Below are 22,244 nucleotides of genomic sequence, written 5' to 3'. Positions count from 1 at the left end.
CCTAACAATCACTTGATTCTGTACACTTGAAATGGGACTATTAGAAGTTACATGATAAGAGATAGTGTCGTGTCATTCATTTCCTACTTGAAAGGATCTAGAGCAGTTTTTCAGTGACTCCTGCCTCATAGCTTTGCAGGTGGATGGCTGCTGAGTGGCACATTTGCTAGGTATTCCCCGCCAGGTCAAGTGGCCAAGATGCAGGCAGGAGGCACACATGTTGTGCCTTCCAGGGAGTTCTGAGGAAACCGTAGGACCACTAGCTCCAGGGGCAAGGTGGGGACAGACCAAAACGTGGTTCTGCACACCACGTGTCCACTTGCAGTCCTCAGACACTCTCCTCTTTGAACTGTCTCAGCCATGAACTTTACCCTTTACACCTGCTTCAAATTTAAACACCTGCTGAGCACCTCTGGACTGCCATTAGAGCCACTCCATGCCTGAACACACTGTAATGGTCCCACTCATCAGGCTCTCCCACCTGTCCCATGAAAAGGCACCGAGGAGGGCACAGAGGCCACTCTACAGGTCATGGAGAAAGGGAAGACAGAGGAGAATCCACGTGATCACAGGCTCAAAGCAGAAGAACCTGGATGTTCACGTAGCAGGAATGGAGCTTGACACACAGTTTTTCACGAGAGTGAAGGTTATGGACAAAGCCAAGGAAGCAAAACAAGGGCAGAAGGAGTGGAGGGATGGGGCCACCTGCAACGGAGGGTTGCTGAAGACAGTGACACTAGGCAGGAACCCAAATCTTCAGCTGGAGGAGAGACTGTCTGCACGGCCATGCAGAGGGGGTGCAATGGCTAATATGAACTTCAGTTCTAGAAAATAGGCCCAGTGGGAAAGAGGAACCAAGAAGAGGATGGCCGTCCAGCTACCTTGCAATTGTTACTCGCCTGCGTTGAAGAAACTCTGAGAACATCTTCAGTGTTTTCTTCAGAAGAGGCCGTAGTTGGAGGCTCATGGTCTACCTGAAACACCTTTGTTACCACGCCACTCTGTCTACAGTCTCTGGAAAGGAGTTCAGAAAAAAAAAAAAAACAATCTGCATTACATAGAGATTCAAAGAATAGGCAACAAATAATCAAGCTAAGTTTATGAAACCCTTTAGCTTTTGAATTCATCATACTTTAAATTGGAGAAATCAAAATACAATTTTTAGAAAGTTCCTTCTTGTGGGGCTGTCTTGTGCACTGGCAGTTTAGCAGCGTCCCTGGCTGTACATATGAGGCGCTGCAGGCATGCTCTCGCCCCAGCTGTGGCAGCTAAGACTGTTCCTGGACTTTCCAAAGTGTGAGCTGGGAACCTCTGGGGAAAGAACATGAAAGAGTGGAAGCCGTTTCGTGCCCAAGCACAAGCTTTTCAAATACAAAGCATGTCTTTTCTTTTTTAAAGATTTATTTATTTTTTTTATTGCAAAGTCAGATATATAGAGATAAGGAGAGACAGAGAAGATCTTCTGTCCAATGATTCACTCTCCAAGTGACTGTCACAGCCAGTGCTGTGCCAATCCGGAGCCAGGAGCCAGGAACTTCCTCCAGGACTCTCACACGGGTGCAGGGTTCCAAGGCTTTGGGCTGGCCTCGACTGCTTTCCCAGGCTACAAGCGAGAAGCTGGATGGGAAGTGGAGCTGCTGGGATTAGAATCGGCGCTTATATTGGATCCTGGTATGTGTAAGGCAAGGACTTTAACCGCTACACTATCACGCTGGGCCCAAGGAATGTCTTTTCAATTGGGCCACACCACAGCCATTTTTCAGCCCTCTATCAAGAACCTGAGTAACAGGGGCCGGTGCAGTGTTACAAAAGGTTTAACTGCTACTTGCAATGCCAGTATCCCATGCGGGCACCAACTTGAACTTCAGCTACTCCACTTCCAATCCAGTTCCCTGCTAATGCACCTGGGGGAGCAGCAGGAAGAGAGCCCAAGTACTTGGGCCCCTGTTCCCACGTAGAACACCTGGATAACACTTCATGCTCCTGGCTTCAGACTGGTCCAGCTCTAGCCATTGTGGCAATTTAAGGGGTGATCCAATAGATATAATATCTCTCTTTCCCTCTCTGTAACCTCTGCCTTTCAAGTGAATAAGATATTTATAAAAATAAAAAGACAAAAAGTTTTTCTGAAATGAAAACAACCATTAGTGCTCTTCTAGTGTAGCACCGATTCTCACAGGAAGAACTAACTGGAACAACACATCAATGTGCTACACACAACTTAATCACCACATCCTTCACTTACTTAGACACGGCAACAGCCTTCACTTGTATTTTTCCATCAGGCAGAGTAATAGGTTTTGTATACTTCAATGTGTTATTTTCACCATAACCTGTTTTCTTTAGAAATTCCGGTTTGCTGCCATCTAGGGTATAGTATATTTGGACATCTGGGGTATCTGGAAAAAAAAAAAAAGGAAAAATAAAAACAAGACAGCTGCAAAGAAAAATAAACTACCAAGCCCAAGAATAATGGCCATGGGTCAGTGACTTCACGAGATGTTGTGGTGGAAACAAATAATAATAACTATCATCATTCCATTTTGGGGGGCAGCACTGTGCACTGCACGGACTGGTTCACGCTATCTGTGTCTGCCCCTAGGATAGGTCCTACGTTACATCCATTTTACAGGTGATGTAGCTGAGTCTTGGGGAGATTGTGAACTGTGCTAAATAACAAACAAGTTGTAGTTCAACTTCTGCTAGTTTGGCCCCATATTCCACACTCTCAAAACATAGTATTCTTGTGCCTCTCCAACGGGGTATGGATTCAGAGAGAATACAAGTTGATTTTCAAATGGTGTCCTCCCATACAAAGTAGAAGATAATCTCATTTTGGATTATCTCTTGGGAATGCTTTATGGTTTTTTACTGGCATTTCTCTGGCCTGTGTTACGTCTGCATCACTACCTCGCAGAGTAAATGAAAATCGATCAGTTTGGTACAGATGGACCCTTACAGCTGTTTTCTTCTTCCTTTTAAGATTTTTCTTCTGCAATTAGAAGCATTTTAATGATAACTTCATATCCCCAGCTGTAGGCACCTGCGCAGGCTGCCTTGTACCTAGGCAAGTGTTACACTGCTAGGAGAAGAGCAGCCGGTAGCTACTTAGTTCCAAACTCCACCAGCACAGTTTCTTATCTTTTCTTTTCTTTTCTTTTCTTCTTTTCTTTTCTCTTCTCTTCTTTTCTTTTCTTTCTTTCCTTTCTTTCTTTTCTTTCTTTCTTCCTCTCTTCTCCTCCCCTTCCCTCCCCTCCCCTTCTTTCCTCTCCCTCTCCTTTCCTTTCCTTTTCTCTTCTTTCTTCCTTTTCTTCCTTTTCTTTCTTTTCTTTCTTTGCAGCTTAGTTCCAAATTTGTGTATGCAAACTCTACCAGCATAGTTACTTCTTTCTTTCCTTTTTTTCTTTTTTCTTTTCTTTTCTTTCCTTTCCTTCCTTTCTTTTCTTTCTTTCTTCCTTTTTTTCTTTTCTTCTTTTTTTTTTTTTGGTGAAGATAACTGGATAACTGGGGACAGTGGGAAACTCTGGGTCAGGAACTCCAGCTCAGTCCCCAGGCAGGGGCTTCAGGCTGCCTGCCCAGAGAAGGGGGACTGGAATTTACTGGAGTGGGAGTGCCTGAGGGCACATTTGAGAGGGAAGGAATAACTTCTGGGGTTTTCCACAGACTGGGCCACTATACTCACAGGTAGATGAGGGAGCAGATGAACTGGTTTAGAGGGGGGAAATGGAGGGCATGTCTGGGTCAAGACAAGGCCTCCATCCACACAGCAGTCCCGGGCTGGGCTAAATAGCATTACCTGTCACCCAACGGTGCTTGCAAAAGCAGAGATGGAGGGCCTGCCTGGCTGGGCTAGTCCTCAGTACCCTCCTGTGAGTGTTGAAGAAGAGGGTGGGTCACATCAGGCTGGGCCACAACACCTACTAGAACACCAAAGAACTGGATCTGGAGGCAGATTCTGTAGGAGACTCGTGGGTTTGTCCCCTTGGGACTGTAGCACTCACAGTTTTACACAGAGACCTGGGGTGGTGATGGGCCTAGACAGGCTGGACCACAGAACTCCACCTGACACTTGCAGGAGCTGGGAATGGGAGGTCAGGTAAGGACAGGCTGTAGAACCCACTAGTACACACAGGGGCCAAGACTAAGGACAGGCCATGCCAAGCAGAGCTACTGTCCCTGCTGACATGCATGAGGTCCACACATGAAATCCACATGTGAGATCCATGCGTGAGCTTCAGGAACTCCCCTACTATGCCTCAGCTCCCACTGGAAAGCACAAGAGCCGGGTCTGGGGACAGGCCTGCAGGTCTGCAGTATTTGTCAGCATTTGTATGGGCCATATCTGCAGACAGGCTAGATTGAGCCAAACCTCCACACCTGCTGACACACAGGAGAGCCAGGACAGGGTATGGGCCAGGTCCAGTTGTGCCAGGCTGCACCGCCTGCCAGTGAGAGCTGAGACAACAGGCATGCCATGCCAAGCTGAGTCGAAGCACCACCAGCACACACAAGTCCCAGGACTGGGAACAGGTATGGTAGGGGAACTCTGGGGACTCCCCTGATGGGCTGCAGCTCCCACCAGTGAGTGCAAGAGCTGGGGCTGTGGATGGACCAGGCTGGGCAAGGCTATGGCACCCATTGGCATGTGTGTGGGCTGGGTCAAGGGGCAGGCCAGACTGGCTCTAGCACCTGCAGTTGATAGTGAGGACCAGAATGGGTATAGGCCAGCCAGGCTAAGGCTGCAGCACCAGTTGGCAAGTGCCAAGTTTGAGCGCAAATCATGTCAGGCTGTACCATAATATCCCCTGGCATGTGTAAGATACAGGGCTGGGAACATGCTTGGCAAGGGAACTATTGGCACTCCCGTGCTAGGCTGTACCTCCCACTGGTGAGCACAAGAACCAGGGCTGAGAGCAGGCCAGGCCAGACAAGGCAGTGGCACCTGTTGGCATACATGAAGACCAGATCTGGGGGTGGGTCAGGTTGAGCTAAGCTGCAGTACCCATGGGTGTGCATGAGAGCTGTAGTAGATCGGGATGGGCTTCAGCACAGGCCAGTACACATAAAAACTGGGGCTAGGGATAGGCCTGGTGTGGGTTACTGGGGGTTACCCCGACTAGGCCGCAGCATCCACTGGTATGCATGAGGACTGGGTCTGTGGAGGACTGACTGAGCTGGACAGCAGCGCCTGTCAGCTTGTGTGAGATATGCAGCTGGGGCAGAACTGAACAGACAGCTGCATCCAACAGTACATGCTTTGGCTGGTGCAGCTGATAGACTCCATCCGATTTTGTACTGGCTGATACACATGAGTCAAGTTAAAAATAAACTTTAAAAAAATTAAAAATGATATCTTTATAAAGAATTGTGAGTGGAAATATAAAACAAATATGTAGAATTAATACTGATAGGGCCTGGCAAGATGGCTTAACTGGCTAATCCTTCCCTTGTATGCACTAGGATCCCATATAGGTACTGGTTCATGTCTTTGCTGCTCCACTTCCCATCCAGCTCCCTGCTTGTAGCCTGGGAAAGCAATCGAGGATGGCTCAAAGCCTTAGGACCCTGTACCTGTGTGTAAGACCCTGGAGAAGCTCCTGGCTCCTGGCTTCAGATTGGCTCAGCTTTGGCCACTGCAGTTTTTTGGAGAGAGAACCAGTGGATGGAAGATCTTTCTCTGTCCCTCCTCCCTGTAGATCTGCCTTTCCAATAAAAAGAAATGAATCTTTTAAAAAGGAATACAGTGTAAAATGTAGGGAAAAATTTAAAAAATCAATTTTCTTTGTCTTCCCCAATTTACTAGGATAAAGTCAGCATCTCGTAGTCTCAACTCACCAGTCTTGCATTTTTTCATTTGAAAGTGTCTCCTGGACACCTATTTTTTTTTAAGATTTATTTATTTTTTTATTGGAAGGGCAGATTTTAAAGAGAAAGAAGGACAGATAAAGAGAAAAGATTGTCCATTCACTGATTCACTCCCCAAGTGGCTGTAACCACCAGAGTTAAGCAGATCCAAAGCCAGGAACCAGCATCTTCTTTTAGGTCTCCCACATGGGTACAGGGTCCCAAGGACCTGAGTCATCCTCCACTGCTTTTCCAAGTCATGAAAAGGGAGCTGGATGGAAAGTAGAGAGGCCAGAGCATGAACTAACTCCCATAAAGGATGCTGGTACTTGGAGGTGGAAGATTAACCAATTGAGCCATTGCATGCCCCCTTCCCACAAAATAAATCTTAAATGAAAGCATGCAGAGAGCAATCAGCCCCAGGTGAACACAGAGGAGGATAATATCATTTTCAACCATTTCAAACACCTGCGACTCCTACCTGATTTCATTTCCAAGAGAGTGTTGTGATCGATTTCATGGTTAGCTCTTCCCGGCTGAGGCACCCGCAGTGGTATGATCTGAGGGACACACACTGAACCAGCAGTCATTTTCTTTCCTGACATCAAGAACATCAGAGAATAAGACATCCCAAGAGGCACCAGTATCTAAACACAAAAGCCAAGGCACCCTGCCTCATATAAACGCAGCAAAAATAATAAAATAGAAAGCAAAAACTGTTCCTGTGCCACCTGCAAATCGTATTCAGTGTTTCAAAGATTTTGTTGCTTTTAATTTTTTTTTAAGAAATTTTTTTGGAAAAGACAGATTTATGGAGAGGAGAGATAGAAAGATCTTCCATCCGCTGATTCACTTCCCACATGGCCACAACTACCAGAGCAGAGCCGGTCTTACATGTGGGTGCAGGGTCCCAAGGCTTTGGATCATCCTCCACTGCTCTCCTAGGCCATTGGCAAGGAGCTGGATGGGAAGTGAAGCAACTGGGACACGAACCAGCGCCTACTTGGAGTGTTGGCATTTCGAGGTGGAGGATTATTTGGTTGAGCCATCGCACTAGACCCATATTATTCAAATTTTAATTGAAATTATTATGTGAACTGTATCTCTGTTGCCAAGGCCTTGAATGGCTTAACTCAGGGTAGGAAAGGCCATTTGCTTTGTTCCTGCCAAAGTAATCACAGGCAAGATTCAAAAATCAAATAGTAAGCTAATTTATTAGAGTTGATAATTTTGCTTGGGCCATAAACAATGTTATAAATATACAAATGGTCCTTGGCAGAAGAAAAATTGCTCACCCCTGAAAATTAAATAAGGCAGAGGCTGGCATTGTGGCACAGTTAGTTAAGCCAGTGCCTATGACATCAGTAACAGAGTTCCAATTTGAGTCCTGGCTTCTCCATTTCCTTTTTTAAAGATTTATTTTATTTTTATTCAAAAGGCAGATATATAAAGAGAAGGAGAGACAGAGAAGATCTTCCATCCATTGATTCACTTCCCCAAGTGGCCGCAACTGAGTCAATCCAAACCCAGGAGCTAGGAACTTCCTCCAGGTCTCGCACGTAGGTGCAGGGTCCCAAGGCTTTGGGCTGTCTTCCACTCCTTTCCCAGGCCACAAGCAGGGAGCTGGATGGGAAGCAGGGTTGCTGGGATTACAGCCGGTGCCCATATGGAATACTGGCACGTGCACAGCAAGGACTTGAGTCACTAGGTTACCACGTCGGGCCTAGGCTGCTCTATTTTCAAGCCAGCTCCCTGGTAAAGCTACTGGGACAGCAGTAGGAGATGGCCCAAATACCTGAGCTCCTGTTACCCATGTAGAGATCCCAATGGTGTTCCAGGCTCCTGGCTTCTGCCTGCACAGCCCTGACCACTGTAGCATTTGGGTAGTGAATCAGAAAATGGAAGACCTCTTTCTCTTTGTGTCGTCACATCTCTGTCACCGCCTTTTAAAAGAATAAACCTTAAAAAGACGAATGAGGCAAAGCAAAAAGCATCACTGATGTTCCAAAGGGTCATGTAGAACATACCCTTTCCTGGAGCGGTTTAGTCTGCAGCCGTTTTTTTGGCCGGAGGACAAAGGCAACAAAAGGATCTCAGGATGGGTGCAATGTTCATTGGAAGCTACTCCTCTGGGAGAGCTCCAGATCCTTGGCCCTGAGATTGTCACAATTCCATCTGAAAGCTGCAGAGACATTTTAGGGTTGCAAAGTATCAGTTCTCAGCAGAAAGAAAGTTGGCACAGATTTTTTAAAGCACCCAACACATGTTTCTTAGTCAATCTACTACAATGATAAACCACTACCAGTATGGAATCCTTATTGGTCTCTTTTTTGCTCAAGGAATGGTTCTTTTTTTTTTTTTTAATGCATGAGTTTTAGGGCAAAAACATCCCTCATGGTAACAGAGAAACCATTTACATCTCCCATTACCTTTTCAAATTTCACTGACTATGGATACATAGGTTTCAGTAATCTACAACCTCCACATTTATTCAACATTTGCAGCCTGCTTCTTGCACTTCCATTGTGTTATCTACAATTTCTCGTGTGTTCATATGTCCTTTTGAGAACTCAATTTACAGTTTAGGCTATTCCTAGTTTCTTTTATCGCAATTTTCTTCTGCTTCTGGTTGTTGCAATTCTTGTAAGAAATCCTTATTGGCTCATTCGTTTGTTTTTATTGTAAATGCAGATCAGATTAATGGAGAGAAGGAAAGACACCCACCCATCCCAGACCGTGCAAATGGCCACAACAGCTGGAGCTGAGCTGATCCGAAGCCAGGAATCAGGAGCTTCTTCTGGGTTTCCAAAGTGTGTACAGGGTCAAAGGCTTTGGGCGATCGGCTACAAACAGGGAGGTGGATCAGTTGCTGGGACACGAACCAGCGTCCATATGGAATGCTGGTGCTTGCAGGCAGAGGGTTAGCTAGTTGAGCTACTGAGATGACCCCTGATTGTTATAATTCTAATAGTCCTGCTCTGGGCATCCTCTACGCAGGAGTGATACCAAACACTGTATTCTACAAAATGGAATAACTAAGGGTCAGTGTTGTGGTGTAGCTCATTCAGTCTCCACCTGTGAAGCCAGTATCTTTCGCAGCTACCCATTCAAGTTCCAGTTGCTCCACTTCCCATCCAGCTCCCTACTTGTGGCCTGGGAAAGCAGTGGAAGACACCCCAGAGCCTTGGGACCCTGCACCCACGTGGGAGACTCTTGGCTCTTGGCTTTGGACCTGTCGTTGGGGCCATTTGGGGGTTGAAGCAGTGGATGGAAGATTCTCTCTCTTTTTCTCTTCCTCTCTAACTCTGCCTTGTTAATAATAATAACAATAGAAAAGCTAAATGTAATGTCTTTGCTGTACAGCTCCCAGATCGAGAGCCAAAAATACAAATGTAGATACAGCTATCGCCCCTGGAGATGTGCAGCTGGACTTGGGGCAATGGTCCATAGTCCCATTTCCATTCAAATGAGGATATAGTTAAAATTTGAAAAACTTGTTAGGAATGAAACTATCCAGGGAGGCAGTCACACGTGGCGACCAATGGCTGTCCTTGGGAGGTCCTTGGGAGTCTGGGCCGGCCAATGGGGCCTCGTAAATAGGACAAAGAATAAGGTCGACCAGCTGGGTGTAAACGGAGGCGTCGGTCCTCAGCACCTTACAGTCACCCACTCTTTGCTCCCTCCCCTGGGACCGCCTCCTCGCCCTCCCGAGCCAGAACCCCGCTGCTCCCGGCTCTCTCCCTCAAGGATAGCCAGGGACGTGGACATCCCTTAGGCTCTTTCTCCTCCTCCTCCTCCTCCTCCAGCCAACAAGACTGAGACCAGAACCAAGCACCTGCGCCTCCCACAGCAGGGCCCCCTGCCACCGCTCACCGCTTCGCTCCCTTTCTTCTCCCCGGCCCAGGTTACCACAGACGCTGCGAGCTGCGCCCCGCCCACTGAAAGCTCAGCCGCTGATTGGCGAAAATTCGGCTCCCTAGCAACTACCCCCGCCCCTGCCCCTTAGGGGCGACCCATTCGTGCCTGAAGAACCTTCCCTTTCGGCGTCCAAAAATATGCCTTCCTTCTCTGAGGGTGCAAAATATGAAAACATGGTTTCTCAGAGTTACAAGGAAGGAACCAGGCCCTTTCATCCCACAGACAGGCATCTTCTAGAAAACAAGAACCACAAGCTGTAAAGACGCAGGCACGAGTGTTGGAACAGGCGCGATTTGGCCACCCCAACCTGACAAGGAAGGACCGGCTGCGACACGAGGAAGGCGGCCCCTGAAGCTCTGCCCTGTGCTGTTTTCCTCGGGCGGCTGGCTTCCCTGGTCGTTCGCTCGCCCGCGCTGTGTGTGCCTTTTTCCCCCGAGGGGTCGGGGGCTGCACCGTCATGGCGGAGGTGAAGGTGAAGGTGCAGCCGCCTGACGCGGACCCCGTCGAAATAGAAAACAGGTGAGCGGCGCGAGATGCCTGGTTGGCGGTCAGGCATTTGGGCGGCGTGATTCCTTCTCAGGACGCCTACAGAGGACAGGACAGAACAGAACTGGGGGAGAGAGAGAGGAAATCTTCCGTCCACTGATTCACTGTGCAGATGCCCACGAGGGCTGAGGCTGGGTCAGTTTCCCAGGCCATTAGCAGCGAGCTGGATGTCAAGTGGAGCAGCCGGGACGTGAACCGGTACGCACAGGGGATGCCGGCGCCACAGGGTGAAGGACTTGCCTGATGCACCACCACATCGGGCTCCGTCCCCCCCTAATTTTTTTTTTTTTGGCTTCAGGCCCGGACATTGTGGCATAGCAGGTAAGGCTGCCGGTTGGGATGTCACCATCTTAGGCGCAACAGGTTAGTGTCCTGGCTGCTCCACTTCCAATCCAGCTCCCTGTTAAGGACACCTGCAAAAACAACAGAAGGTGGCCCAAGTACGTGGGCCTCTGACACCCATGTGGGAGAGCTGAAAGAAACTGCTGGCTTTGGGCAGCCAGCACTGGCTGTTTTCGCCGCGAGAGTACTGAACCTGTGAATAGAAGATCTGTCTCCCTCTCGCTCTCTAACCCTGCCTTTCGAATAAAAAGGATTTGGCTTCCTGCTGCCACTCTGTGCTTGGCTTTCTCGCAGAGCGACTCCACCTCGGCTCCTCTTGTCTGGAAAAGTTGATGTCTTCGCTGCAAAACGTTCTTCTGTGTTTTTACTAAACTTTTGTTTTAATTGAAAGTTCATCTTGGGCCTGGTGCGGTGGCCTAGTGGCTAAAAGTCCTCAGCTTGAATGCACCAGGATCCCATATGGATACCGGTTCTAATGCCAGCAGCTCCACTTCCCATCCTGCTCCCTGCTTGTGGCCTGGGAAAGCAGTGACATTCGACCCAAAGCCTTGGGACCCTACACCTGCATGGGAGACCTGGAAGAAGTTCCTGGCTCCTGGCTTCACATTGGCGCAGCACCGGCCGTTGCGCTCACTTGGGGATTGAATCATCGGATGGAAGATCTTCCTCTCTGTCTCTCCTCCTCTCTGTATATCTGACATTGCAATAAAAATAAATAAATAATTCTTTCAAAAAAAGAGAGAGAGAAAGTTCATCTTGGTGAAGGAAAGAGATACCGCCCTTAAAATAATACTAATAATGTGAATATATATTCAGATAGCATCGACCTCAGTTTCTATCGTACGCATGTTCCAAACTAGGTAGAAACCTGGATTAACTGACAGATGTAAATAACAGAACAGAAACTGTGGCTTATGTGTCTTTGGAAAGTAGGGAAGGGTGAGCCCACTGTGCCTGTGTTTCCAGGATTATAGAGTTATGCCAGCAGTTCCCGCATGGAATCACAGACCAGGTGATTCAGAATGAAATGCCTCACATCGAAGCCCAGCAGAGGGCGGTGGCCATCAACAGACTCCTGTCCATGGTAAGGTGACTCCAGCCAGTTCCCGTGATTCCTTGTCGATAGGGTTAGGGTCCCTCAATCTGAAACACCTTGGATCAGAAATGTCTCAGGTCTTGTAGTTGCTGGGACTTTGGAATATTTCCACGTACACTAAAGGCTGAGCTAAGCTGCAGATCCAGAGCACTCCAGGATCTGAAGCTTTGGAGCCTCCAGTGGGCACTCAGAAGGTTTCAGGACTTGGAGTGTTTTGGATTCTGAATTAGGGATAGTCGAGCTGTGTGGAGTCATCAGTGTTTTGATGACGGAGTTATGGCTCCTGTTACGTAGCGACGTGACTTGAGGATGGGACTGCCAGAGGTTCGGCCTGACACTGTTCTGGAAACAGTTAGCGTTGAGCTTGGTGAGGTGAGGAAGCAGGGACCCTGCTCCTGGTGGGGAGCCCTGCAGTCCCCCGAGGGCCTGAGGAGGACACAGAGGTGGAGGACGGTGGATGTCGCCATCCGTCCTCCCCTGCCTCCTGGACCCTGCTGCTTGTCAAGCCTTAGCCTGGCATCCATGCTGGTGGCTCTCAGGCCTTGGAGCCACTCCCTGCTGCTTCCCAGGCCTCTAGCCCGTTGTGGAGGGCACACCACGGGACTGCGCATGGTGTGACTTGATACCTTGAAGTGAGTCTCTTCCAGTGAGAGATGAGAGAGTGTGTTTTCTGTCGGTTCTGTTTCTCAGGAGAACCCTGATACAGTAACCCAAACCAAATGTGTTCAGACCAGGAAACACCTCAGACTGCCCTAAGGGAGGAGAGGTGAAATGATGATGCATCGTGGTACAAGATGAACCAACCACAGTTGGATTTGTCATCCTAATTGGTACACAAGGGCACACGGGCATAGCCGTTCTTGGCTTCGGTTTGCTTCTTGCTGCTGGTGCCTGGCTGTTGCCCATGAAGCGTCTCTCCCTGAGCTTTCTGAGTCATCCCAGAGCACCTCCATCAGGCCAGCCCTCTCTCCTCTGCCGCTCTGAGCTTTTCATGGACCAGGACCAGGTCTAATTGAACCTCAGCTGTGCCTGGCCTGCAGCAGTAGTGGTTATATAGAATGCACTCAAATTGTTTTCTGCCGTGTTTCTGAAATCCCTTGGTTGGGAACTTAAGAGAACCCCAAAGGTGGTCCCACTGGGCTCCTGACAGTTGGGGAGTTGTGGCTGAGAGGGAACCCTGTTTCCATGTGTTAAGATTGGACAGATAAGTGCCAGTCTATAGGCCAAGATGTGTATCAGGTGAGAGCTGACAGTCGCTGTGGGAGGTAGACTCTTTCAGTTTGTATAATGAAAATATGAAAAGTCACTGGGTTTGTTTCCAATATAACTGACTCTTGTTTTCTATTTAAAAAAAAACAAACACTCTAGGGCCAATTGGATCTCTTACGGAGCAACACAGGCCTTTTATATAGAATAAAGGACTCTCAGAATGCTGGGTAAGCACCTGTTTTTTAAGCGTAAGAGCATATTAATGAAAACCAAAATAATAGATGTGTTAGGAGGAGGAGTTCATGCAGAAGTGCATAATGCGAACCTGTTCTGCGTCTCATTGCCCACTGCTGTCCTGAACTCCACTGCCCAGGTGGACTGCTCCTAGTAGTGTGCTGTATACACGTTCTTCTAGCTATATATAAATACACATAAGTGGTTATCTACTCACATACTTTGTATTTATATATAATCTTTTTTAAAGAAACAAAAATGGGGTCATGCTATCCATACTGTTGTGTAACTTGTTTTTTTCACTTACTATATCTTGGACATCTTTTCATGTTGGTACATACAGCTCTGTCTCATTCTTTCTAAGGTAAGCCTTTCTTTTGGTCAATAAGTCAGTGTGTTGACGTTGTCTGCTCATTCATTGAAGTAGTGATGTAGAGTCTTAGATTGCCCCGTACCCCTCTGCCTTCTTCATTCTGCTTTATTCCCCTGCAGTAAAATGAAGGGGTCGGATAACCAAGAAAAACTAGTCTATCAAATCATAGAGGATGCAGGAAATAAAGGTAAGTATGTGAGGCCTACTCCCGGGCGCTGAGCTCCTGGCCTCTCAGGGGACAGCAGACTAGTCTGCTGCCCTTTGTGTTAAAGGGGGGACACACAGCATACCTGTCAGATGCGAGGCAACACCCAAGACCTTGCCAGTGCTACCTAGGGGTCGGGGGGAAGCAGGGGTTAGATGGTGATGGCTTCTCCTTTGGCTCTGTGAGTGGTGATGTGTGGCCCCAGCTCTGGTTCTGGCACGGACCACAGGGAAGCCAGGTAGGCACATCAGGGCCGTCCTGCAGTGTGTGCTTCCACAGCTGTGGCTTCCTTCTCCCCCAGAACTGTGGCAAGACTGTCGTTATTCTCATCTCCAATCTCTTGAGTCATTGATACTAGCTTGAGATATGTGATTGAAACTGTATGATTAAGTTTTACATTAACATTTTATATGAGATTTATTTATTTGTTTATTTATTTATTTATTTATTTTTGGAAAGTCAGATTTACAGAAAGGAGAGACAAAGATCTTCCATCTGCTGGTTCACTCCCCAAGTGGCCACAGTGGCCAGAGCTGAGCTGATTCAAAGCCAGGAGCCTCTCCAGGTCTCCCACATGGATGCAGGTCCCAAGGCTCTGGGCCATCCTCCGCTTCCTTCCCAGACCACAGTCAGGGAGCTGGATGGGAAGTGAAGCAGCTGGGACACAAACCAGCACCCATATGGGTTTATGGTGCATGTAAGGCGAGGACTTTAGCCACTAAGCTACAGCACTGGGCCCCTCGTAGATTATCATTTTAGAAATAATTTTATGAGAAACATATTCTCTGTATTTAAAAAAAAAAAAGAAAGGAAGAAAATTTCCTATTTCATTCTATTTCTACATTGGAAGCAAAGCCAAGTATTTTCCACATATCCACATAGCTTTAGGACTGTGGGCCTCATGGGCTTATTTGCAGTATTCAGCTGCAGTGTTACGTGGTGAATGAATGCACGTGCCCAAAGCTTCCGCTGCTCACAGCGGGGCACGGTCACTGACCTGCGCGGGCTTAACTTTGCTGTTCACATTGACAACCCGGAGTGACAATGTCGCAATACACAAGGCAGTGGCAGAGATGACAGTTCAGTAGCATTCAGTATGAAAGTGCCCTTTCTATTATTTTTTTTTTAAAGATTTATTTACTTTTATTACAAAGTCAGATATACAGAGAGGAGGAGAGACAGAGAGGAAGATCTTCCATCCGATGATTCACTCCCCAAGTGAGCGCAACGGCCGATGCTATGCCGATCCAAAGCCAGGATCCAGGAGCCTCTTGCGGGTCTCCCACACGGGTGCAGGGTCCCAAAGCCTTGGGTGTCCTTGACTGCTTTCCCAGGCCACAAGCAGGGAGCAGGATGGGAAGTGGAGCAGCCGGGATTAGAACCGGCGCACATATGGGATCCTGGCGCGTTCAAGGCGAGGACTTTAGCCACTAGGCCACACCGCCGGGCCCTCTATTATGTTTTAAAAAATTCCAAGAAATTTGCTGTTGAGGTCAAGCATATGACTAACTCATGGTTTTGCATCGTGCAGGGCTCTATGCAGGGGTCTCGGGCTCCGCGTCCCTGGGTTTTCCTGTGACCTGTTTACATAGTTTGTGGGAGGATTTATTGTCAACTTTGCATAGCAAGTTTGCTGGTGATGTGAGGCAAGGGGTGAAAATCAAAATCCATGAACTGCAACATTCAGCTTATGTTTCTTTTCTTATAGGAATATGGAGCAGAGATATCCGATATAAAAGTAACTTGCCATTAACAGAAATCAATAAAATTCTAAAGAATTTGGAAAGTAAAAAGCTTATCAAAGCTGTTAAATCTGTCGCAGTGAGTAATTTTTCTTTGCCCGCATGCTCATTTTTATCTGTTGCCATGATCTACAGCTGCTGGTTAAAAAGACTTTGTAAGCCTTTAGCTCATAATAGATTGGTTTGGAGATACTGCTTAGATTTGTCACTAAATGCTTAATTTTTGGTGTCTTGCCCATTCGAAAATCTAAGACGACTTCACTCTCCTCGGTGAAGCCTTTCTGGAGTCCTAAGCCGTTTTCCTGGTCCCCAGATGTGTAAGAGATGGATGTGGCTGTCTCAGGGCGCAGTCAGCTGCCGAGTGATGACGATGCGCAGACACTGGGTGCTCAGGTGTGCGCAGGTGCAAATCCCAGAGTCCTGGGAGAGCTCCCAACCCGGGCCGCACCCGTGCCTCCTCCCCACCTCCTCATGGATAGACGTGAGTCGCCCTCACTGCTGAGTGAGTCTGCAGAGTCCTGGGAGAGCTCCCACCCCGGGCCGCACCCGTGCCTCCTCCCCACCTCCTTCTCATGGATAGACGTGAGTCGCCCTCACTGCTGAGTGAGTCTGCAGAGGCTGTGTACTGCATGATGTTTGTTTTTTTGTTGTTTTGTTTTGTTTTTAAGATTATTTTTATTGCAAAATCAGATATACAGAGAGGAGGAGAGACAGAGAGCAAGACCTTCCCTCTGATGATTCACTCCCCAAGTGATCGCAATGGTCGGTGCTGCGCCGATGCGAAGCCAGGAGCCAGGAACTTCCTCCAGGTCTCCCACGTGGGTGCAGGGTCCCAAGGCTTTGGGCCGAACATCACTGCTTTCCCAGGCCACAAGCAGGGAGCTGGATGGAAAGCGGAGCTGCCAGGATTAGAACCGCCGTCCATATGGGATCCCGGCAATGTGTTCAAGGCGAGGACTTTAGCTGCTAGGGCACGCCGCCGGGCCCTACATGATGTTTTTTAAAAGAGAAAACTATAGACACGGTATTAAAAAAAAAAAAAATTGGGGGTCCTGGTGCAGTAGCCTAGTGGCTAAAGTCCTCATCTTGCATGCATCAGAATCCCCTGTGGGTGCCAGTTTGTGTCCCGGCTGTTCCACTTTCCATCCAACTCTGCTTGTGGCCTCTATCTCCCTCTCTGCAAATCTGCCTTTGCAATTAAAAAAATAATACTAAGTCTTTTTTTATTTTATTTTATTTTACAAAAAAAAGTAAGTTTTTTTTTAAAAAAAAAAGCCCCGGGGCTAAGGATGACTGGTGGGGAAAGGTGAAAGGTGAAAGGGCAGCAGGTATTTTAGGGCAGAGAAGCTTTCTTTTTTTTGTTTGTTCAATTTTTTTTTCCCATATTGTTTCCTTCATGTTTAAAGGGGGTATTAAGGGAGAAGGCCCACCCAATTTCCCACCCTCCCCAGGTCCTGGATGTAGGGTATGCTCTGAGGTTCTTGCTCAAGTGATTTTGATATTTCAAGAGTTATGAATCGCTGCCAATCTTGCCACTCCAAGCACTATGAGGTCTTTGAAAAATGCACTGATTGACATAGTCCATCATAGCTGAGATGGTTGGTTGACCTGTTCTGTCTTCTCTCTCTTCTTGGTTAGGGTTCTGAGTCCAGCATTTAGATTAGGAAGATCTCCAAAGAAACTTCTTGTATGTGCTAGCAAGTACAGGGCCTGGCACCGTCCATCGCCCTGATCAGCTGGTGGTTGTAATTGCTGGGTTGGTTCTGTTTTCACTTCCACTGGAACCAATGGGTGTTGCAGTCCAGCCTGGTTCTGCCCAGCACATACTTGGCCCTCACATAAACCAGTGGGAGCTGCAGCCTAGTTGGAGTGACCCGCAGTAACCCCCACCAGGCCCGCCCCCTACCCGGGTTTGCCAGTAAGTGTAGCAGTAATCCAGTCTGTCCCACACCCCATTCCACCCCAGCCGCTGTCTTAGTTTTACGTCCTCCCGTGGAAGTGGTAACCCAAGAGGGATGAGCCCGTTATTTTCCTCCCAGGCCTTTCCCACTCCCAGATTCCAGCTGATGCTTTGGCTAAGCCCAAACAACCCTCGCCCTTGCCCACTCTAATTTTGCTTGCACCAGTAGGAATAATCAGCCCAGCCTGGCTTTTCCCTGATCCAGGCCACATGAGGCGCACAGGTGTGGTAGCCCTGCCTAGTCTGGTCTAGGGCAGAGAAGCTTTCATATTATGTTGGCATTGAGGATGTATCAGAAGCCACAGCACAAAGAGCAAATCTTTATGTGCATGAATTTTTTTAAACGTCATTTAGGAAGTAGAACGAGCATAGAGTGGAATGCAGAATGTAACAAGTTAAATTTTTGGACCCGGCGTGGTGGCCTAGCGGCTAAAATCCTCGCCTTGAAAATGCCAGGATCCCATATGGTCGCCGGTTCTAATCCCAGTAGCCCTGCTTCCCATCAAACTCCCTGCCTGCAATCCCAGTAGCCCTGCTTCCCATCCAACTCCCTGCCTGCTTGTGGCCTGGGAAAGCAGTCGAGGATGGCCCAAAGCCTTGGGACACTGCACCTGCATGGGAAACCTGGAGGAAGTTCCTGGCTCCTGGCTTCGGATTGGCTTAGCACTGGCTGTTATGGTCCTTTGGGGAATGAATCATCGGTCGGAAGATCTTCCTCTCTGTCTCTCCTCCTCTCTGTATCTACCTTTGCAATAAAATAATAAATAAATCTTTAAAAAAATTAAATTTTTTAACAACTGCAGGGAAGAACTTCACTGGAGAGGCACCAGCCTTAGTAATGTGGCAGTGAGAGACAACCATTAGATGAAGGCAAAGGGGCAGTGGATATGAGAACAGCACCCAGGGCAACCACATTGTTCTTGAGGATCTCAGTTAGTCATTCTGCTGCCACTTCTCATAGCCCACCGGAAGGGAGCACTCATGCAAATGAATGGGAGTGGCTGGCTGCAGTGCAATTCCAACAGTAGGTACTCAGCGCAGGTGCTACTGATCAAAGGCAAAGTGCTGCCCTCACTTTAGGCAACTATCACAGTTCATGGTCCCCTGAACACCATGTCTTGACCATCTAGTGACAAGTTTAGGGGCTCCCATGACTTGTACAGGTTTAATAATTTGGTGGAATGACACAAAATCCACGAAAGCACCACACTTACCGTTACAGTCTTGTTACAAAAGATACAAGAAACCAGTTAATTGAAGAGCTAGCAAGGTCGGGGAGGGGCCAGGACGCCTCCATATCCTAGGATGCATCACCTTGCTGGCGCATGGATGTTTGATTCCCAGCAGTGGAAGTACAGCTACATTTCCGTGTCCCAAGGTTTAGGGATTTTTTTTTTGACGGGGGTGGGTGGTTCATTACGCAGGCATGATGGAATCCTTGGCCACATGATTGAGCTCTGTCTCCAGTCCGCTTTCCCTCTCAATTAGTTGGGCTGATGTCCTGTGGCTAAAAGCGCACGTGGTGGTGGTTCTCGGCATGGAGAGCTCCTGGCCTGAGACTCAGGGCCTGCCATGCATCACCTTGTAAAAGGTCTACCCACGAGGGCTCCCAGGGCCCAAGATGAGTGACAAGCATCTTCTTGTTGAGAATTTCCAGAGGTGGAGTGGCCGGCACCCAGGAGCCAGGGTCAACGGCCATTGGTCTTTGTTAAACAGTAATGGATTCAGGTTTCTCACTGTTGGACTGGGAGTTACAGGTAAACGAGGGGAGGAGGCTGCCGTGGTTCAAGTGGAAGTGGATGAGAGTCTGTGCTCTTACATGAGAAGTCATCACAGCCAAAAGGAGGCTGAGAAGAGGTGACGGCAGCATGCGATGCGGTGTCCCGCATGGAGAGAAGAGGGACACGAGGGAAAGTTAATAATAGCTAAGTAGAATATAGGCTGCAGTTGATAATGATGAGTCCCGACTCTGATTTTAAGCAGAATCCCACACTCGTCCATGGTGAAGATAGGACTGTTTTGTTTTATTTTCTCCTAGGCCTCAAAAAAGAAGGTGTATATGCTCTATAACCTGCAGCCGGACCGGTCCGTCACTGGCGGGGCTTGGTACAGTGACCAGGATTTTGAATCAGAATTTGTAGAGGTGCTTAACCAGCAGTGCTTTAAATTTCTACAGAGCAAGGTAAGGCATAATTGAGGAAAGATCATCACAAATATTTTCTGTTTTTTTCAGAGTGTTTTTGATCTTGTATGTCATATTCTGGCGGACTGAAAATACAGACATGGATCATTATAATACATTTTGTGCTGCTGATGGGTGAATTCAGGAACCATTTCCCATAATTCTTGCTCTCCCCCTTGCATTTCAATCCCAATAGGCAGAAGCAGCACGAGAAAGCAAACAGAATCCGATGATCCAAAGGAACAGTTCGTTTGCTTCGTCACATGAAGTGTGGAAGTACATCTGCGAGCTGGGGATCAGTAAGGTCGGAACTCCACTTCTCCTCATAGTTCACAAAGGCCTTCTTCCTGTCAGGACACGCTCGGCTGTGTTCCACACGCACTAGTTCAGGCCCCTGTCCGTATCCTGGCTGTGAGTACTGCCGTCCTGCACGCCTTGCTCCCCGCTCTGGGGTTGGAGCTGCACTACACTGAATGACCCGAATCCAAAAACTGGAAGTTCTTGACTTTGTAAGGGACATTTCAGTGTATTTGCATATCGGCACTCTGGCATCAGTTGGCCTTTATGGGTGTGTTTGTAGGCGGTGCCATCCCCAAGGGCCCTGCTGCTTTCCTCAATCTGCAGCCGAGGCTGAGTGGCATTTCCACAGTCATTTCCATTCCTCCGGTCACAGGTTTCTCAGAAGGAACCAGGACCTTGGCACTGTTTGAAGTCCAGAATGCTGTCTCCGTATTTTATCAGATGTCAATCTAATGTTCGCCAGAGGAATGTTTTTATACATACATACATATATATATATAATTTTTTAAATATATATAATGATTACATGGTTGATCAGGGAAGGAAGGATTGAGGTTTAGGGAAAATTGGGTGAAGGAATGTTATTTTTTAAGTGTGTACATTTTAGTTGAAGACAGCACAAAGCATCAGACCTCACACGAGGAAACACGTCTGCTTAGCGCGTGCGTGGTTTGTGCACACTTGGACCGTCCTTCAGTCACCCCTTCTCCAGCCCCCTGCTGCCTGTGTCACCAGATTCAGAACACCCTGCCTAAGGATGTGCCCCAGCCCTCTGTGTCCTTGTAACACAGCCCTTTTGTAGGTAGAATTGTCCATGGAGGACATTGAAACCATCTTGAACACCCTCATTTATGATGGAAAAGTGGAGATGACGATCATTGCCGCCAAGGAAGGCACAGTTGGCAGCGTGGAAGGCCACATGAAGCTGTACCGGGCAGTCAGCCCAATCATCCCGCCCACAGGGCTGGTGCGGACACCCTGCGGGCTCTGCCCGGTGAGTGCGGAGGGCTGGAGGCCGCCCGTGACCTTGACTCTCACCAGATGGGAATGACCGAGAGAGTAGGCCATCCAGCTTTCTCAGAGTGTTCTTTCAAGTGCAGATGTTAATGCTGCTTTAAGTAAGTGGTTGGGTCATGAATATTTTAAAATGTAATAACAGCATTTTTTTTCCTCTTTATAGGTTTTTGATGATTGCCATGAAGGTGGTGAAATTTCGCCATCTAACTGTATTTACATGACAGAATGGCTTGAATTTTAGGAGAGTGACAGATTTGACTGACATTGTGCAAGTGAAGTTCCTTTGGGAGCAGATAATCGAATTCATGATGAAACAGAAGATTTCCCTGAAAGTAAACTTCACAGTAATGCATACAGATCTGCTGCTATGGAAATTATATTTTTATTTGTGAAGACTGAATTTATATTGGTGAAGTGGCCAACACGGAAGAGATAAAACTCACAGTAAAATTCTTTGCTGAACATAACACTTTGAAACTGGAGAACTATATTTTTTGAAGTTTTCAGACTTTTTGATGGTTCGAAGAAAGAAGTCAAATCCATAATGACCAAGTATTCTGCTAATAACTAGAGCATGTAGGAGTTCATTTTACAGTATTTATTAAAACTTCCTTTGGAAATTTTGTGATCTGGCTCAGTAACACCATTTCTGTTGTCTGTTTCTTAATGATTTCGTTAAGAAAAAAAAATTAAGGATCTGGCACGGTAGCCTAGCTGCTTAAGTCCTCTCCTTGCACATGCCAGGATCCCATATGGGTGTCAGTTCTAATCCCGGCAGCCCCGCTTCCCATCCAGCTCCCTGCTTGTGGCCTGGGAAAGCAGTTGAAGATGGCCCAAAGCCTTCTGACCCTGCACCTGTGTGGGAGAAGAGGCTCCTGGCTCCCGTTTTTTTGGTTTTTTGTTTGTTTGTTTTTAAAGATTTTTTTTTTATTACAAAGTCAGATATACAGACAGGAGGAGAAATAGGAAAATCTTCCATCCGATGATTCACTCTCCAAGCAGCTACAACGGCCGGTGCTATGCCGATCCGAAGCCAGGAGCCAAGACCTCAGCTTCAGTCACTAGGCCACACCGCCAGGCCCAGTATCTGGGTTTGGATTGGATCAGCTCCAGCCACTGTGGCCACTTGGGGAGTGAATCATTGGTTCCTGTCTGTCTCTTCTCCTCTCTGTATATCTGACTTTCCAATAAAAAAATTAATAATAAAATAAATCTTTAAAACAAATTAACTGGCGAAGGTAGAAACAATGGGGATACAGATAAACTTTGACCACAG

The 22,244-nt window shown here is 47.6% G+C and overlaps 2 protein-coding genes across 5 annotated transcripts in view; one reads left to right on the top strand and one right to left on the bottom strand.

The window, feature by feature from the left end:
• Positions 1-6,434, bottom strand: part of DZANK1 (double zinc ribbon and ankyrin repeat domains 1) — a 37,866-nt gene extending 31,432 nt beyond the window's left edge. For all 3 annotated transcript variants that reach the window (XM_040981183.1, XM_040981184.1, XM_040981182.1), the window contains exons 1-3: positions 6,326-6,434; positions 2,246-2,399; positions 900-1,014 (exon numbers count right to left, since the gene is read on the bottom strand). In XM_040981183.1, coding sequence (XP_040837117.1) covers positions 900-1,014; positions 2,246-2,399; positions 6,326-6,434 — 378 coding nt within the window. The remainder of the gene's footprint in view (positions 1-899; positions 1,015-2,245; positions 2,400-6,325) is intronic.
• A 3,672-nt stretch (positions 6,435-10,106) lies between these two features.
• POLR3F (RNA polymerase III subunit F) lies at positions 10,107-21,588 on the top strand. 2 transcript variants are annotated; one of them, XM_040981795.1, is made up of 10 exons: positions 10,107-10,281; positions 11,617-11,734; positions 13,115-13,182; positions 13,533-13,553; positions 13,682-13,749; positions 15,476-15,588; positions 19,508-19,651; positions 19,848-19,955; positions 20,754-20,945; positions 21,132-21,588. In XM_040981795.1, exons 1-10 carry the CDS (start codon positions 10,220-10,222, stop codon positions 21,207-21,209), a joined length of 972 nt encoding a protein of 323 aa, XP_040837729.1. In that variant the 5' UTR covers positions 10,107-10,219; the 3' UTR covers positions 21,210-21,588. The 2 variants fall into 2 exon arrangements, with proteins under 2 accessions (XP_040837729.1, XP_040837730.1); XM_040981796.1 differs by lacking the exon at positions 13,533-13,553.
• The last annotated feature ends 656 nt before the right edge of the window (positions 21,589-22,244 follow it).

The sequence above is a fragment of the Ochotona curzoniae genome, unplaced genomic scaffold (assembly GCF_017591425.1).
Source record: "Ochotona curzoniae isolate NIBS_2020 unplaced genomic scaffold, NIBS_Ocur_1.0 contig_3520, whole genome shotgun sequence".
In the NCBI taxonomy this organism is placed as follows: domain Eukaryota; kingdom Metazoa; phylum Chordata; class Mammalia; order Lagomorpha; family Ochotonidae; genus Ochotona; species Ochotona curzoniae.
This window is presented reverse-complemented; position numbering and strand designations above follow the sequence as displayed.